General features: G+C 46.3%; 1 protein-coding gene across 1 annotated transcript in view; it reads right to left on the reverse strand.

Moving 5' to 3' along the window:
- Nucleotides 1–361: 361 nt before the first annotated feature.
- Nucleotides 362–19737, reverse strand: part of EXOC4 (exocyst complex component 4) — a 481536-nt gene continuing 462160 nt past the window's right edge. Inside the window, exon 18 of the mRNA XM_068401273.1 lies at nt 362–1697. Within this exon, the coding sequence (XP_068257374.1) occupies nt 1460–1697 (238 nt within the window). The 3' untranslated portion in view covers nt 362–1459. The remainder of the gene's footprint in view (nt 1698–19737) is intronic.

Here is a 19737-nt window from a genome sequence, read left to right on the forward strand (position 1 = left end):
ATGGTGTTCTCCACCCTCATGCAAATTCATCAAGGAAAGGAAGGAACTCTTGTAGTTAATGGCCAATATTGACGTAAGAAAACCTGGGTTCATGAATAAAATGAGAATAGAAACCAGAAGACGATTCCTAACAACTAGAATTACCGGGTTCTGCTTTTAACATGGAGGTTGAGAAGCTTCTTGTCCAATTGGCCCGTGGTAGCTGGGGATCAGACTGAATGATTCAGAAGACCACTTCCACACTGATGTAACCTTGGAGGACACCATATGAATTTGGACCTGGAAAGGAATCTTTCAAATACCACAAAAAAAACCCAGACAAAGCACCAGAGCCTTTGAAGAGTCTTTAAACATCCTTTAGTTTTGCAGTTTCAAGACTGACACACAAGCAGAGAACCTATCTCAGCATGGGAAACCCAGCTGGGTGGACAATTTACTTGGCAACTACAAGTGCAGTGTATTCTCAGTTTGGAGGGATGGTATGAACCCCTCAGCCTCAGTGAATAAGGAACCTTTTACCAGGTGGCTTTATATGGTCAAAGCAGGGCAGAAATGGTGACCTGAGTGTTCCTCAGACCGCAGAGCTGGGATCTGCTCTCCCCCTGCCCTTGATGATCATTAACGCTGAGCTACATAAGCCTGCGTGTCCTTCCAGTACACCAAATGAAGATTACAAAATATCTTTTGAGCTGAGGAGACTCAAAAGATATATTCAGAAAAAAGAGAATTACGTTTTGCTGTTACCTTATATTGGCAATTTTCTCCTACAGCCACCGTCACCCAGTGCAGTACGCGCTGTAGGAACCGATGCCATATGGCTCTGTGATAATGAAAAAGTAGAAGTGGAAACAAATGGTCCCGTGTTACCTCCCACTACGAGAATTGGTTTATCACTATCTGAAGGAATAAGCAACTAGATCTCTTTGCAGTGTAAACAGCAGAAAAAATGCATCTATGACTGCAATGGAGAATAGTACTGGCAGAGCTGAGACAGGCTCCATGCAGCAACGCTGTTGGAAGGGCTTCAAAACCATCAAGATCCCACGTGTGGCCAACAGGTCTGCGCTTGACTCTCATGGTGCTCTTTACTTTAGTGTGGTCTGAACTTCCGCTGAAGACTCTGAGCTAACCCAGTGTGAAATCTTCTCTTTTCCCACCCCACCATCTCAAGGCAAAGCAGCAGCAACAGAGCAAAGCCAAATATCCCACCCAAATCTCCACCAAGATGCCCGTTCCTGCTGTGCAATCACTCTTGGGAGAACACGTTAAGGAAGCATTACGTGATTACACATCAAAACCCCCAAACCAACCCCCAAACCAAATCTCAAACGGCATTTCCCTTCTCACTAGTACAATGCCACCCAGAAGATATGTGCTTTTGCCTTCGATTATAACAAATGCAGAGGCTTTTGTTGCCTGACGGCCCCCGCTGCTCAGTTAATACAAGCGACAGAGCAGATTACACGGTGGTGATTTTCTTGTCCTTGGTGGCCTGTTTGATAGCAGCCTGCTCACAAATGATCTCCTTCAACCGCTGCAACCTCATGTTCTGGGTGGTTTGGTCCCCCACACCCGTCTGGCTCCGGTGCAGTAAGTTCAGGGCATAGATGTATTCCAGCTCTGTGTACTTCACCCCTTGATCCACCACGAGGTTTAAGAGCTCATCTGCTGTGTTGTAGAGCATCTCATAATACTGCCTGAAAAACAAGCAAAGACAAAACCCCACTCTGGTGAACAGCAATACTTGGTGCTCCAGACCTTGGTTTCTGTAAGATACCATGAACTGCTACTTTTATTCAGCAGTGCCACGAGCAGAGAAGGCTGCGTCAGGTGCTATACAAGAGAGCACAAACATATTCCTGTTGAACACCGGGAGATGCCAAGCGGGCACGTACACGCACAGGGGAGCAAACAGAATCATAGAATCGTTTTGGTTGGAAAGGACCTTTAAGATCATCAAGTCCAACCATTAACCCAGCACTGCCAAGCCCACCACTAACCCATGTCCCTTAGCACCACATCTACACGGCTTTTAAATCCCTCCAGGGATGGGGACTCCACCACTGCCCTGGGCAGCCTGTTCCACTGCTTGACAACCCTTTTGATGGAGAAATTGTTCCTGACATCCAACCTAAACCTCCCAAATCTAAATCTCACAAATCTCACAGACTCTTCTCAGTGGTGCCCAGCGACAGGACAAGGGGCAACGGGCACAAACGGAAACACAGGAAGTTCCATCTGAATATGAGGAGGAACTTCTTTACTTTGAAGGTGCCAGAGCCCTGGCACAGGCTGCCCAGGGAGGATGGGGAGTCTCCTTCTCTGGAGATATTCAAAACCCGCCTGGATGCGACCCTGTGCAACGTGCTCTGGGTGACCCTGCTTGGGCAGGGGGTTGGGCTGGATGATCTCCAGAGGTCCCTTCCAACCCCAACCATGCTGAGGTTCTGTGATTCCATGCTCCCCACACTCTTCCATACTCAGCTAAAACACAAACCATGGGGAACTGAGGGCTCCTCTTTCCTAGTAGTTACCGTCAGCCGAGGTGTCACTGTTTGGTCTCCAGCATGTAGAAAGCAGTAACTAGACACAGATGCATATAGATCTATATATCCATGGTGATGTACAGGTGTATATCTAGTCACTCAGCCTGCAAGAACAGGAATTTTCTGGCAAGGAAAGGAATCACAGGGGTAGGGAAGGGGAGGGTTTTGTCCCTAATGAAGCCCTCTTGCAGAGAGATGCTAATATGGAGCATGGCAAGAGCTTCAAGCCCAAAACTCCAGAGACCTCCAATGCTACCGAGACACACAGTTTGAGAGAAAAAATATTAAATAATGCAAAATAAAATTTGAGCCAGGAGCCGAGGTGCCTCTTTTAATAAGGAAAAGATCATCTGAAGAGAAGACATAATATGGAGGCTGCAGTGCAGGCTGGTTTAAATTAAAGTGGCATTAGTGAAAGAGTGGATTTCCAAGGAAGGGAATTTAAGCAATTAATGTGTCACTTTAATGGGCCAGGGAAGCAGTGGGGCAATTCTGAGAGCTGCCAATACAACCACTGCAGAAAAAATGGGCTGGGAATGGACATGGGAATGAATTATTTGCCCTGACTCCACAGCCCGGGTGGCAGAGGTAAAGCTAGTGAGAGCTGCTGGGGTCCTTGGAGAATTTTTTCTTCCCCCTCCCTTCCTTTATAGCACAAACTGATTAAGGTCTGAAACCTGGAGAAGAGCGTGGGACTCTTGGAAAGCGCTGCCTACAGGTCATGCAGCAGGAGGGGAATCGGGACTATTGTGCTCTTTATAGAGCACTTTCATAACTTCCTGGCACGGCCTCTCCAATTCACACAGCTGCGCTCCGTGCCTCAGTTTCCCATCAGAATCACATAATCAGTTTGGAAGAGACCTGTGGGATCATCGAGTCCAACCATTGCCCTGACACCACCAAGTCAACTAGACCATGGCACCAAGTGGTAAGATCTGGTGTCTGTGGTCTAGATAGCACCAAGACAAAGCATCCTGTCTAGAGGGAGCTGTAAAAATCTAAAGCTTTACAAAGCTTCTTTAGGCAGAGGGATTCCCAATCCTGGGCAGACTCTGTCAGCTCAGGGATAAGGGGAAGGTTCTCACATATGACTCCACTGGAGCAAGCTCCATCAAGCAATGAACCTTGGCTGTGGGTTTAGGTCTGTTTGGGGTATCAAAAACAAACAAAAGTGGTGCATGGATGGAAAGTACCCCTTTTTGTAAAGGAATTGGTTAACTTTATAGCTTCATACAGATGTTATATACCCTTGTAAAGAAACAAGGACCTGAAAAGCCTTCCAGTACCTGAAGGGCCTACAGGGAAGCGGGAGAGGGGCTTTTTACAAGGACATGGAGTGACAGGATGAGGGGGAATGGTTTTAAACTGAAAGAGGGGAGATTTAGATGAGATTTTAGGAAGAAATTCTTTGCTGTGAGGGTGGTGAGACACTGGCGCAGGTTGCCCAGAGAAGCTGTGGCTGCCCCCTCCCTGACAGTGTTCAAGGCCAGGTTGGATGGGGCTTGGAGCAACCTGGTTTACTGGAAGGTGTCCCTCCCTGTGGCAGGGGGGTTGGAACTAGATGGTCTTTAAGGTCCCTTCTAACCCAAACCATTCTATGATTCTATGAAAAGCTCAGGGAAGGAGAAGTGAAAAGATCCCTGTCTGTCTGCACGCTTCGCATGGCAGCGAGGACTTGTTTCAGCCAAACACCCAGCACTTCAGTGGCTGAAGAGCAAAGCAAAGCAGAAACTGGCCAGAGCAGCTGAAGAAGAGGTCCCTACATGACTCCTCCACGCTTCTGCAGGAGGACAAGGGCAGGCTGCAGTCTAATCCTTAGGCGGAATAAATTATTTAAAACCCAAGAGCGGGGGCTCCAGGAAAAGTTCTCACCTCCCTCCCTCTCTCTCCTCTTTGAATGCATTAAAATAGCAATCAGGGCAAACACGGCAAAGCCGCATATTCAATTTCTCTTGTTCTTTACTTTGCAGGCTCTCGGGTCTGGCTTAGCTGTGCCTTTGCAGAGCATCCAGCATGCCACCAGACTGCAAATCACTGCAGCGATGACTGTCACCAGCAAAACCATGTTTGAGGTGTCTCGGGTCTCGCCTCTGCTAGCATGGCCAGGCTCCTGGGCTTCAGAGCTCTGCATTTTAACTCCTGTGTCTCCTTCGAGACATCACCTGCTCCTGTGACCTGAGAATTTGCTCCTGTGGTTGAAAAATCTGCCCCAACATAACTGGTGTCAGGGGCCAGCTGAGAGCAGGTGGGAGGAAGGGCTCACGGCCAGAGGGCGAGGAGACCAAAATCATCGATTCAGCAAACAAGGACTGACAGGGTTTGGGTTGTGTGGTCAAAAGAAGGGAGTGTGCATGAGTGGGGGGTGATACATGTAGAAGGCACAAGACACAAATAAGAAATAGCTTTTGGGCATGAATGATAAGCTGAAAAAACAATCAAGCTGTGAGACTCCACACATTAGAGATACAGGCTATGAAACTCCTGGAGCTGATGGACGACCAGTTCATCAGCACCGCTGAGTGCCTGAGGGGACTTTGAGGTGGGTTCTGCTACAAGGACACATCGTTCCCTTAGAAGCAGGGGGTAAATGGGACAGACAACTGTCTCAATGCAAATATTTCCTTCAGAAAAGAAAGGGAAACCATGAAGCCACTTGAGAACAGGCTTGGTAACAGAACCCCAAATCCCCTGACCTACCACATGATCAAAGAGGATGTTTGTGCAGCTCAAAAGGCAGGTGGATGGGTAAGGATGGGGGTGACCTTGCACATCCCTGTATTGGCTGTTATTTGCAGAAGGCATTTGGGTAATCCCTACAAGCTACAACAACCCCAGACACTACTGTGCCACCACGACATGTTACGATTTACTGCTGTACTCCCCTCAACGGTCACAGCTCTTGTTCACTCAGACTGGGATGCTGGTAGTGCTGAACAGGGACTGAAACTACCTACGTGGCTCAGACAAGAAGCACTTGGCAAGGCTGATCTGGTCCCCTGCAGAGCCACAGCATCGAATCTTAGTTTTTGATAATACATCAGTAGCAGAAGCCACAAAACCTTAAAGTGATCATAGAATCACAGAATCGTTTTGGCTGGAAAGGACCTTTAAGATCATCAAGTCCAACTGCTAACCCAGCACTGCCAAGGCCACCACTAACCCATGTCCCTCAGCACCACATCTACACGGCTTTTAAATCCCTCCAGGGATGGGGACTCCACCACTGCCCTGGGCAGCCAGTTCCACTGCAAAACTGAGGAAGTTTTTCCTCATATTTATGTGGAATCTCCTGTGTTCCAGGTTGCACCCGTTGCCCCTTGTCCTGTCAATGGGTGTCACTGAGAAGAGCCTGGCTCCATCCTCATGACACTTGCCCTTTAGCTATTTACAAACATTAATGAGGTCACCCCTCAGTCTCCTCTTCTCCAAGCTAAAGAGACCCAGCTCCCTCAGCCTCTCCTCATAAGGGAGATGTTCCACCCCCTTAATCATCTTCGTGGCTCTGCGCTGGACTCTCTCTAGCAGTTCCCTGTCCTTCTTGAACTGAGGGGCCCAGAACTGGACACAATATTCCAGGTGCAGCCTCACCAGGGCAGAGTAGAGGGGGAGGAGAACCTCTCTTGATCTACTAGATGGCAAGTCTTTGCTCCAGAGCATAGGACTCGTGGCCTTCCCAAGGTGACAGAGCACCTTAAAAGAAGAAGGAGCAAGAACTAAAGCTGCTCTGATCACTGGACAGGTCAGCAACACAAGCCCACCTTACCCCATGTCCTTACATCTGCCTTCCTTTTGAGCCTGTCCCGAATCTTGGATTACTGAAGAATTCTGCACCTAATAAAACACAGGATTCATCTGTCGCTCTTTTCAGGATCAGATTATTTTTTAATTAAAAATTTCCTACAAAATAAAAAAAAAGAGAGCAAGCGAGGCAGCCCGCGTGAGCGAAAGGTATGCATTTTTAATTGGGTGCAATTAAAACCTGCTGCTTTGGCACGGCATTGCCTTCGGCCAAACCCTATTTGCATGAGTAATTATACACTCCATTACGAAGTCTGCTCAACTTTGCCTCCCTTGTCTTTGAAAGTATTAATAAATATTGATCAGACACTCTCCTGTTTGCCTTTGCCCAAGCAGCTCTGATGGACTCATCTTCTGATGTTATCAAATAATGAAATATGAAAGAGCGAGTGGGATGAGCCTCTTGTTCTGTGATTTTTTATTTAGGCTCTTCATTTTACTTTCAGAAGTGTATTTGTCCCTGCCATTATAAATGCTCTTTTGATTATCAAGAGGAGGTTGGGAAAAGCATGTTAGTAAGGGATGGGGGAAATAAATGGACGCAGGTGAGGGAAATCTCTCTTCAGTGAAATGCTGGCAAAGTGCTGTGGGTTTTTTTTAAAGTTGAGATTTAAAACCAGGGAGAAGAATTAATATTTATCAAAAGCTGATTCTATCATCTGACAAATAGGTTAATAAATAATAATAGCGGATTAGCCTACCTAACCAAAAAGCAAATTTAGCTTCCTAAACCTTCAGTCGGCTTCCATGTGAGTGCAGCAAAGTGTATTTACCCTACGCAGATCATCAGCCCGGGCAGTAAGATCCTCCCAGTGCTCAGCGGTGAGAGATTTGGGGTAAGAAGAGAACAGAATCACAGAATCACAGAATCAGCCAGGTTGGAAGAGACCTCAGGGACCATCGAGTCCAACCGTTGCCCTGACACCACCATGTCAACTAGACCATGGCACTAAGTGCCATGTCCAGTCTCTTCTTAAACACCTCCAGAGATGGTGACTCCACCACCTCCCTGGGTAGCCTCTTCGAATGTCTAATGACCCTTTCTGAGAAGAAATTCTTCCTAATGTCCAACCTGAACCTCCCCTGGCGAAGCTTGAGGCTGTGTCCTCTTGTCCTATCGCTAGTTGCTTGGGAGAAGAGGCCGACTCCCACTTCACTACAACCTCCCTTCAGGTAGTTGTAGACTGCAATAAGGTCACCTCTGAGCCTCCTCTTCTCCAGGCTAAACAACCCCAGCTCCCTCAGCCGTTCCTCATAGGTCAGACCCTCCAGACCCTTTGCCAGCTTGGTCACCCTCCTCTGGACTCGCTCCAACACCTCAACATCTTTCTTGAAGTGTGGGGCCCAGAACTGGACACAGGATTCAAGGTGCAGCCTCACCAGTGCTGAGTACAGAGGGACGATCCCTTCCCTAGACCGGCTGGCTACACTGTTCCTACTAGAGGCCAGGATGCCATTGGCCTTCTTGGCCACCTGGGCACACTGCTGGCTCATGTTTAGCCGGCTGTCGATCAGCACCCCCAGGTCTCTTTCTGCCGGGCCCCTTTCTAACCACTTTTCCCCCAGAACAGATCGAAGCTGATCTCACGAATCTTGACTCACCCGAGTATGAAGTCAAGAATGCGACTGATGGGAACAAAGTGACCTGGGTGACTCACCTCATCAGGGAAATCTTTTTGTTTATATGCTGACTCCCACAGTTATTATTTATTTGTATTATGCTGAAAAGCACCGATGGGGCTTGTTGAGTTGATCTGATACAATAGATTTTAGACACATAAATGCGGCACAGGTTCTTACAGAACATCTCTCCTGCTTCGCTATGGAAGCACCAACAATTGCTGTTTTACAAGGAAAGGGAAACATTAATCTGTCTCCAAGCCTTTAGCTCTTTAGGATGGTAAATACCTTACCAAACACGCCATTTATGTTCACCTTCAGTGTTGATGGCCGCATTTTGGGGGGGGGGGCGAGAGGAGCAAAGGGCTGTCTAAGGTGGCACAAGTCCTTATTCTCCTGCTCATACAGGATGATAAACTAGTTTTGATGGCTGTGTGACAAAGATTTCTTCTTTTTTAAACAAATAATAGAATCATAGAATCAAAGAATTGTTTTGGTTGGAAAGGACCTTTAAGATCATCAAGTCCAACCATTAACCCAGCACTGCCAAGGCCACCACTAACCCATGTCCCTCAGCACCACATCTACATGGCTTTTAAATCCCTCCAGGGACAGGGACTCCACCACTGCCCTGGGCAGCCTGTTCCAGTGCTTGACAACCCTTTCCATGAAGAAATTGTCCCTGATCTCCAATCTAAACCTCCCCTGGCACAACTTGAGGCCGTTTCCTCTTGTCCTATCACTTGTTACTTGGGAGAAGAGACTGACCCCCACCTCGCTACACCCTCCTTTCAGGTAGTTGTAGAGAGCGAGAAGGTCTCCCCTCAGCCTCCTTTTCTCCAGGCTAAACACCCCCAGGTCCCCCAGCCGCTCCTCATCACACTTGTGCTCCAGACCCTTCACCAGCTCCGTTGCCCTTCTCTGGACTCGCTCCAGCACCTCAAGGTCTTTCTTGTAGTGAGGGGCCCAAAACTGCACCCAGGATTCAAGGTGCAGCCTCACCAGTGCCGAGTCGAGGGGGACAATCCCTGCCCTAGTCTTGCTGGTCACACTAGTGCTGATACAAGCCAGGATGCTGGTGGCCTTTTTGGCCACCTGGGCACACAGCTGGCTCATATTTAACTGGCCATTGACCAACACCGCCAGGTCCTTTTCCACCAGGCACTTTCCAGCCCCTCTTCCTCCAGCCTGTAGCGGTGCGTGGGGTTGTTGTGCCCCAAGTGCAGGACCCAACACTTGGCCTTGTTGAACCTCATACAGTAGCCTCGGCCCATCGATCCAGCCTGTCCAGACCCCTCTGCAGAGCCTTCCTACCCTCCAGCAGATCAACACTCCCACCCAACTCAGTGTCATCTGCAAACTTACTGAAGTTATTTAAAATCCATCCTTAGAGTGCACCTTCATGTGATTGATTACTCCTTATCTCACAACCAGCAAATGAACCAACCTAGATGTCTGTGAGCTGTTCCTCTGACTATTGGCAATGGGACTGGGTTCCAAGTTTCTCAACTAACCCTTGAATTCTTTGGGTGTGTTTTTAGGACAAACACATACTGTAGAGCAAATAATGCCTAATCCAAAGCCCAAATACAACTGTACTCTTTCTGCTGACTTTAGAAACCTGGAATTGGCCCAGGAGGATCTACCACCGTATGAAGAACATCTTTGTACTAAGAGCAGATAGGGAAGGATAAATATCACTCGTGGAAATGATTCCCAGGTGAAAGAAAAAACATCTCATGGACAAACCAAAACCGAAGGAGCCAATTAACAGACAAAACAGTTTGTTTTGGGGTTATTTTTTAAATAGCAGTTTTAAAACAAAACATCAAGTTGCCAGCAATGAACCCATTTTGCAAGGATGCATTTTGAGTATATATGTATCAAAAAAGATGGTCTCTTGAACTCTATTATTGGAGAAAGAGTAAAAAAATAGAAAGGCTTTCTCATTTAGGAAAAAATCTCTGGGAAGGCAATCAGGATGAGACAAGCTCCTCTGAGGGCTATTAATACCATTCTCCATTTAAATGCTAATGTTAACCTCTAACCCAAGGCCTGCACACAAAAAAGTTTTTCAAAAGATAGCCAGGTGAATTCAAAATTAAATTCTGATTTCCCTGAAAATGACTTGATCTCTTCTTAAGAGAAGTCTTTCAGACAAACAGTGTGATGTTTCAGAATAAGGATCCTACTTTAATTATTCCTTCATTATAGAGCTGGGTGCCTCCTCTGTAGTAATGCAGACAGAAACAAGGCAAGAACTCAGATCTGGGTGCTGACTTACCCAAAGCGAATAAAAAAATTCTGTACCTTATCTCCCTCCCTTTTTGGGGATTAGGGAGTCACTTTTATAGCACCCAAAAATCTCTTAGGTACTCTATAATAAAGTAAAAGAGGTTAAGCATGAAGCACTTACAGATTAAATCTAGACAGAAACCACAAGATAGACCAACGAGCATGCAAGTGAAGAGGAAAAAAAGACTGAAGCTGCAGTTATAAAGTCACTCAATTTTGATACATGCAGATCTTGGTGGAACCACTACATTTAAATATATGGAGGAGGTGAGTGAGTGTAAAAAGGGAAGATACAGCAAGAAATGAAGTAACTCCAGTTCATGTAATGCAGAAGAAATGGATTTTCAGGACTAGGTTGACCGAGAAGAGAAGCCCATGGGGCTTTTCTGTCTATGAAGCATGAGACATTTGAGGTGGGAAAGGGAAAGGGATGAGGACGGAGTTGATGGGTACAGGGCACTGGAGATGGTGCAGGAGAGATGAGCTCTGGGATGCAGGATTTCACAAAGCAAGTTCTGAGAACTTGAAATACCAAGCAAAGGAAAATCCACATAAACCAGCAATTACTGTAATTTCTACAGCTCATAAGACTGCAATGATGTTTGCATACATGCGTCAGTGATCAGCATTTTAAAGCAAGAGTCTGCAAGTACAGATGCTGATTATGCTTCCATCTTGGGAGCTTATGACAACCAAATAGAAACTAGTGAGGGAATCACAGAATCACAGAATCAATCAGGTTGGAAAAGACCTCAGGGATCATCAAGTCCAACCATTGCCCTGACACCACCATGTCAACTAGACCATGGCACTAAGTGCCGTGTCCAGGCTCTTCTTAAACACCTCCAGAGATGGTGACTCCACCACCTCCCTGGGCAGCCCCTTCCAATGGCTAATGACCCTTGCTGAGAAGAAATGCTTCCTAATGGCCAACCTGAACCTCCCCTGGCAAAGCTTGAGGCTGTGTCCTCTTGTCCTATCACTAGTTGCCTGGGAGAAGAGGCTGACTCCCACTTCACTACAACCTCCCTTCAGGTAGCTGTAGACTGCAATAAGGTCACCTCTGAGCCTCCTCTTCTCCAGGCTAAACACCCCCAGCTCCCTCAGCCGTTCCTCGTAGGTCAGACCCTCCAGACCCTTCACCAGCTTGGTCGCCCTCCTCTGGACTCGCTCCAACACCTCACCATCAGGGAAGGTACCTGCTACATCATAGCTCCACTTTCTAACCACTGCTCATCTTAAACTGCACCCTTCAAGTCCTCTATGCAGTTACAGCCCTAAAACATACAAGAGAACGTCATTACCCTCTGGACACTGTTCCACAGGGGAACGTATATACTGATCATAACTTCTTAAGATTTCTTTCCTGATTTTTTATTAACCTGGAGCAGTTCTGGGGACATAGTAATGCCCATTCTCTGCATCCAGAAGAACCCGCAGTGCTTTAGGGGAATTCACACAGCTTTAGATGTCCACATCAGAGATGTTTTTGCTGTGATAGTCAACCTCAGCTCGTCAACCATGCCAAGAAACGGACACCTCTCATGTCTGCCTGGCCGAGAAGCACCTATTTGTCTCCATGGACTGTAGAGGGACGCTAAATTTTGGCGAAGAACATCTGCGTGCCACTATGACCTACATCTTCTGTAGGTGCACCAGAGCCCACCGCATCCACAGCCTCTTGGAAGCCCAAAGGCTGATGCCCCATCGCCACACACTGCGACACGCGGCACAATTTGGGGCAGGAGGCACGGACAGCTCTGAGCTGAGTTACTACAGGAGGAGAGCTTCAACAATATAAAAAGCACTTAAAAGCTAACACGTGCAAACACCCAAGATGTGGAATGGTTTGTGAAAGAAAAGAAAACATGAGGCGAAGAAATAGAAGTGAATTTATAATATAATCATGCTTCACGCTCCTGTGGCACCTCTGCAAATCACAGCCCTTAATACATAATCAGGGCTGTGATGTAAGGACAGTATTAGCTTTTTTGTTTTTCATCTGGAAGAACTGAGATAAAAATTAAGTAATTTGTCCAAGGTAGAAAACTATCAGAGATGGGAAGCCCTCGCACCTTGATGGTACCGTACCTGTACAGAACTTGGATCAGGGTACAGAGCCAGGCAAGAAAAGTAGGTGTATTTATTCAAAAGGGTCTAAGTACAGTCTTCTAATTAAAGACAACCAAATTATAAAATTCAATTACTTTCCCTTTGAAAACTTAAACCACACAGAAGCATGCGAAACACTAAACACAAAGCAGCTCACCTATGTGTTGGCTTCTACACAGATTAAGCAGCTTTGTTTTAATGGCTAGTTTTGGAAAAAAAAAACCCCAGCCAGCACCTTTGGGTGCTATGTGCCGCTCTGTGTCACTGAACCACTTCATTTTTTCTCTACTGCAAACCTTTTTGGAAAACACAGATGCTAAATCACCTGTAAAACGTGGAGCTAATTAGCAAAGGAAGAGGTAAGGTATGTGCAGAACGTAACTACTCTTCCAAAAGATCTCTCCATTTCATCCTGATACCTGCTAAGCTCTACCTTATCTACTACTTTCTTACTAATATTTCCTTCTTATTTCCTTTTCCTGTTGTTTGTCACGTGTGACTTGGAGACATCGTGTTTAACTTATTCATCAACGACCTGGATGAAGGAACAGAGTGTACACTCAGCAAATTTGCTAATGACACAAAACTGGGAGGGGTGGCCGATACCCCAGCAGGCCGTGCTGCCATTCAGCGAGACCTGGCCAGGCTGGAGAGCTGGGGGAGAAGAACCTCATGAAGTTCAATAAAGGCAAGTGTAGGGTCCTGCAGCCAGGAAGAATAACCCCATGCACTAGTACAGGCTGGGGTTTGACCTGCTGGAAAGCAGCTCTGCAGAGAAGGACCTGGGAGTTCTGGTGGACAACAAGTTCACCATGAGCCAACAACGTGCCCTCATGTCCAGGAAGGCCAATGGTGTTCTGGGGTGCATGAGGAAGAGTGTGGCCAACAGGTCAAGGGAAGTTATCCTACCCCTCTACACTGCCCTGGTGAGGCCACACCTGGAGTAACTGTGTGCAGTTCTGGGCCCCCCAGTTCAAGAAAGACAAGGAACTACTGGAGAGAGTCCAGTGAAGGGCTACAAAGATGATCAGAGGACTGGAGCACCTCTCTTATGAGGAGAGGCTGAGGGAGCTGGGGCTGTTCAGCTTGGACAAGAGAAGACTGAGAGGGGATCTTATCAACACTTGCAAATACCTTAGGGGTGGGTGTCAAGGGGATGGGGCCAGACTCTTCTCAGTGGTGCCCAGTGACAGGACAAGGGGCAACGGGCACAAGCTGAAACATGGAAAGTTCCATCTGAATATGAGGAGGAACTTCTTTCCTGTGAGGGTGCCAGAGCCCTGGCACAGGCTGCCCAGGGAGGGGGGGAGTCTCCTTCTCTGGAGATATTCAAACCCCGCCTGGATGCGACCCTGTGCGACGTGCTCTGGGTGACCCTGCTTTGGCAGGGGTTGGGCTGGATGATCTCCAGAGGTCCCTTCCAACTCTTAACCATTCTGAGATTCTGTGACGTTGCCCTGCTGGGAACATGTGATGAACGGGGATCTCTGTGCATCAAGTGGCGTCACTGCAGTGGGTGACACGCGCATGTAGCGTTTAAAAACCCATTCCCCGAACAACTCCAACCACCCTCGCGCTGTGCGGCGATACACAGTAATTACACGGCCTTTCAAAGGAAGGATAAATCCATTAAACCCCATTAAATAATTTTTCAGAAACAATGCCTGAGACACTCCTTGTAGCTCCAGACTGGCTGATACAATGAAGGATGGAATTTCTCGCTCTCCAAATGGAACTTTATAGGGTATTAAATAAGCACCCTCAGCACTTATCTAAATCTTTAATTAGTTCTGTAATATACTGATGATATCAAGGCTAATTAAATTTATACAGATAAAGAGCAATGAAATTCTAACCAAGCGAGCTGGAAAGTACATATTAAATAGTAAATTTAATGGTTCAAGCAGATAAATGCGATTTTATATAAAAAAATTAAATTCAATTTACATGTTGTATTAAAATTGATTTTGAGTGTGCAAATGATTGGAAAAAATCTTTTTAATAGATCAGTAAAAGTGCTAATCCCGCCTGTTTAAATATCAGTTATTAATGCCAGCATTTGCAAATAAGCCACACACATTTGCATTTTTACTGCATATAGTAAAAAGAAAAAATTATCTATACCATATGCCAGTTCATAAAGAATATTAAGCAATTTTTCCCCTTGCCTCATGCATAAATGAGAGGAAACGTGGAAATGAATGTAGCCTGAAAGAAGAGAGAGTCAGCAGTTCGATGGAAACTACTGCAAGGATTGCTCCAGTCAGCAAAAAATAATACAATTTTAGCTACCCTTTGGGAACAACAATTACTGTGGAAAAAAAACCACCCCAGCCTTATATAGGATCAAGTGGCTTGAACTGGGTTCAAAAACCTGGCGCTGTAATCAGGGAGATGCTCAGTGGTGCAAGTTTCCTGATTTTTTTTAATAAAACCAGGAATGTTTGGTAGCTACCGATGGGTGAAGGACACGTCTGATGAGATCTGCTTGCTAAGGGGCAGAACAGGCTGCAACATGTGACCTATGGTAGGAAATTACAGGTCCATCAAGTCAAGAGTCTGCCTGTAGTAGGTTGTGGTCAGGTCTCGGTGCTTCAAAGGAAGCACCGTTTTGAATCAGTTGCTGGAGTCAGGCAAACAGCCCCAAATTCTTGAAAACTCCAGTTGCTGTTTTCTTCTGGCTACCTTTGTTCATTTGGTTTGAACGCTTCAGTGGCTTCAGAAATTAGGGAACTGAGATTTTTTGTTGACGTCTTGACACCAAATTTGGTTTGTCATATTTTTTTTGTTGAACATGGTGCTATTTGTCATGGAAGAGTCCTTTATTGGATTCACTTCATAGAATCACAGAATGTTAGGGATTGGAAGGGACCTCGAAAGATCATCTAGTCCAATCCCCCTGCCAGAGCAGGATTGCCTAGACCATATCACACAGGAACGCGTCCAGGTGGGTTTTGAATTTCTCCAGAGAAGGAGCCTCCACAACCTCTCTGGGCAGCCTGTGCCAGTGGTCAGTTACCCTCACTGTAAAGAAGTTTTTCCTCATATTTATGTGGAACCTCCTGTGTTCCAGCTTGCACCCATTGCCCCTTGTCCTGTCAATGGATGTCACTGAGAAGAGCCTGGCTCCATCCTCATGACACTTGCCCTTTACATATTTATAAACATTAATGAGGTCACCCCTCAGTCTCCACTGGCTCATCATCATTCGTTACCACCACCAAGACATCAAGAGGATTGATTGCCATGATCTCCTGCCTATGCATGGAGAAGAAATGGGGCGAAGTCAATTCATTCTATGCTAAAAAGATAGTTCCATTGGGTTGAAGTGTCCTGTGAAGGTTGTTTATTATGAAGAAACGAGACAGCCAGAATGGATTCAATGCCAAATTTTCGGATGGCTGAAAGTAGGGGACATCAACATGGAACTATGGGTCTCCTCAATGAAGGAGTTAATGCTTAAGAGCTTTAACATTCTCCATGCATTCTGCGTTGGCCACTGGCCAGATGAACATTTCATCACACCTACTATGCCAGTTCTCAATACTTCTGATGCTTAGAAACCTTCAGATTTGCAGGCTAGAGGTATTTATGGCCAGCTGCTACTCATTTGCTCTTGCAGCAATATTTTTGGTTGAAATTGCTTTTCCCTCTTTCACGTACTTAGGACAAAAGACATATTTACAGAGGGAAGCCATTGACTCTCTAAGGTGTTGTTGTAGTGGGCAAAGCAAGAAGGCCACTTTTAATTGCTCCTTTTGAAAAATATGGCTCCTGGAAGAACATTCACTTAAGCCAGAGCAAGGACTGGCACTGCTGTGTGCAGTACAACTGTGGCCTCTTCTGGCCATTCTTGGTGCAATTTTAGCTCCAATGATCTCAACTTTTTGAGCCAACAGATCTACACTACAGTATTTTTTGCCAGGCAGCACAAACTCTTAGCATTTAAAATGAAAACATTATCAAGACAACATTAGTGCAGGATAAGACCCACAGCCATAGATGTGTTTTCTGTCTCCGTTCTCCATTGCATGGAAAAAACAGGTCTGCTTGTCTTACACAGAATCACAGAATGGTTGGGGTTGGAAGGGACCTCTGGAGATCATCCTGTCCAACCCCCTGCCAAAGTAGGGTCACCCAGAGCACGTTGCACAGGGTTGTGTCCAGGCGAGGTCTGAATATCTCCAGAGAAGGAGACTCCCCCCTCCCTGGGCAGCCTGTGCCAGGGCTCTGGCACCCTCACAGTAAAGAAGTTCCTCCTCATATTCAGATGGAACTTCCCGTGCTTCAGTTTGTGCCCATTGTCCCTTGTCCTGTTGCTGGGCACCACTGAGAAGAGTCTGACTAAGCAGCTCTTACTGGTGGAGTATCTTGGAGATGCATCCTTTTGCTCACCACACCTTACGTACAGGCTGGAAAACCCAGACAGACTCCACCGCAGTATGACAGTGGCTACTTGGAAACAAAGTTCCCTATAGAATGAGAGGAGAATCCCAGCACTGCTTCTAAACTGATGGAGTTGAGACCCTTAGTTTTGAGGACACAGCCTCAAGCTTCGCCAGGGGAGGTTCAGGTTGGACATTAGGAAGAATTTCTTTTCAGAAAGGGTTATTAGACATTGGAAGGGGCTGCCCAGGGAGGTGGTGGAGTCACCATCTCTGGAGGTGTTTAAGAAAAGCCTGGACATGGCATTTAGTGCCATGGTCTAGTTGACAGGGCGGTGTCAGGGCAACGGTTGGGCTCGGTGATCCCAGAGGTCTCTTCCAACCTGGTTGATTCTGTGATTCTGTGAGTAGTTTATAGTGAAAAGCAAAGAAATTGCTCTGAACTGCTATTTTTATCTCATTCCAGAAATGCACCCTCTAACTATACAAAACCTCCAGACTATCAAGAACTCCTCTGCTGTGAGAACTGAATCTGTGGGTGTTTTTTTTTTTTTGTATTAATTTATCAACCTCCTCTTTCAATTTCCATTTGTACATCTGAAAGCACTTTAGGGACACCATGTATGAACTTCTCCATTTTCTCAAAAGGCTCCTTTGCGGTTGAGAAAATGAAGGTCCATTGAGATTAAGAGGTCGGAGTAAAGTCCTTTGGGTGTGCAATGGGATGGCTACAACCCAAGAACAGCTATCCCCATGCTGATGCTCACTGAGTAACCTCCCAGGGCCAGCTTCCTTGCTTGGCCCCGCACTTCAAGAAAGATGTTGAGGTGTTGGAGTGAGTCCAGAGGAGGGCGACCAAGCTGGGGAAGGGTCTGGAGGGTCTGACCTATGAGGAACGGCTGAGGGAGCTGGGGGTGTTTAGCCTGGAGAAGAGGAGGCTCAGAGGTGACCTTATTGCAGTCTACAACTACTTGAAGGGAGGTTGTAGTGAAGTGGGAGTCGGCCTCTTCTCCCGGGCAACTAGCGATAGGACAAGAGGACACAGCCTCAAGCTTCGCCAGGGGAGGTTCAGGTTGGACATTAGGAAGAATTTCTTCTCAGCAAGGGTCATTAGCCATTGGAAGGGGCTGCCCAGGGAGGTGGTGGAGTCACCATCTCTGGAGGTGTTTAAGAGAAGACTGGACATGGCACTTAGTGCCATGGAAGAGGAAGAGGTCTCTTCCAACCTGGTTGATTCTGTGATTCTGGTGTCCACCTTTGAACCCCCTTACAGTGACAAAAAGCACTTTTTCCTGATCATTCTTAGAATCCACGCATTTACATGCTACAAGTGAGGGAAGAACGAATTTCACACAGCGCAGCAAACAGTTAACAGATGGCAAAAAATTACAACCATTTACCAAGTTGCGTTGGGCTTAAGAAAACAACCTGGAATACGAAAGCGCTGAATCTTATTAAAAAAGACATATTTTACATATCGCTCCTTCATAATACAAGCTGTTCTTCACGAAAGCGTAAAACTTGCTATTATTTGCATCTCTTTTCTTCTTCTCTTTGTTTTTGCACGCATGACAACGTGGCATACATATCTGATATATGACTTCTGGACACACTTGAGAGACTGACTTCAGCTTCAGATGTTAATGCACTCAGGTGACGTGAGATGTCATCTGAATTTTATCTCTTTTCTACATTATTTGATCTCAAATCTGGAATACAAATTGTAAAATACAAGGCAAGCTTTACAGCCTTCAATAAAACCCAAGGAAGAGATTACACGCTGCAGAGCATTTCCCGACAGCGATACATATCTGTATATGCTGACATCACATGGGTATACTCAAACACAGTGGTCTGGATATTAATTATTTTAATATGTTCTTAAAATATAAGAATCGAGGTTTTTTCTGGTCTTTACCTGAGCGTATGGATTTCTCTTAGCTACGAAGGCCAGGTTCATTAAGGGACAGATTTAATTGCTACATCAGAGTTTGTGTGTTGATATTCTACATCTGACGTGCGAAAGTTCAGGGACGCCAATCAGGCACGGTGCAGATGCCACTCTGCAAAATGTTCTCAGACAGTCTCCATCTGTCAGATATGGTAATACTTGTGCTCCATCAATAATTCACCTCCTTAACTCCACGTTTCCTGCATTTGAGTCAGATTTTTTAATGTCAGCCTCACCAGAGGATCTACCTTGGGTAGACAGGAATTGCCTGATCTGCATTCCCCGTTCAGACTGTGTGTTTTTTTGCCCTGGAGCCAGTTGCCTCTGCAGTTGAAGAATCATCTCTCAGTTTACTCAGGTTTTTACTGATTTAGCTGCAAAAAAAAAATCAAACCCTCCCTTTTGGGACAGCATTTTTGTCTCATTCAAGGATGGAAGTCAGAGAGTAATTATGACAATCACACCTTAGTATCCAAAATCCAACTCAGATGGACCACACCATTTCTGGGAAAGCTCATGGTGAAAAACACTGGGGTGGCTGAATACCCAAACCAGGATGTTACTGCATGAGCTTGAAGAGGGAAGAAAGGGGCGTGGGGGGAAAGAAGATGATGTGGAGATGTTCCTTCTTGGGTCAGAAACTGGTGAACGGCAACTTGTCCCCATGGGAAGCAACTGGCTCCATGGAGCCTGCAAGAATTTGGTTAGATCTCAGAGCCAGGACATGGGCTCATCGGTGGTCTCCTCTCTGTGTGGGGCTGCGGCTCCTTTGGGTACCCATCAGTGGTCCCTTGGTCTAGAGGAAGGCAGTGTGGAAATCCACAGGAAATCAGCTGGAGGTGAGACTATTCCCTAGCATGAGGGCTAATTACCACCTAATCATCAGTGCTTCAGCACCAGTGAGAAAGGAAGGTTCCCACGTGCCCCAGTTAGCGAAGACCTTTGCATCAGCTCCAGCTCTCAGCATCTGAAACGTGAAACAACAATCTTTGAACTTTCTTTGGCCAACTGAGATGCATCGTGTGACACA

This window comes from Nyctibius grandis, chromosome 5, assembly GCF_013368605.1.
Source record: "Nyctibius grandis isolate bNycGra1 chromosome 5, bNycGra1.pri, whole genome shotgun sequence".
Classification (NCBI taxonomy): Eukaryota; Metazoa; Chordata; class Aves; order Nyctibiiformes; family Nyctibiidae; genus Nyctibius; species Nyctibius grandis.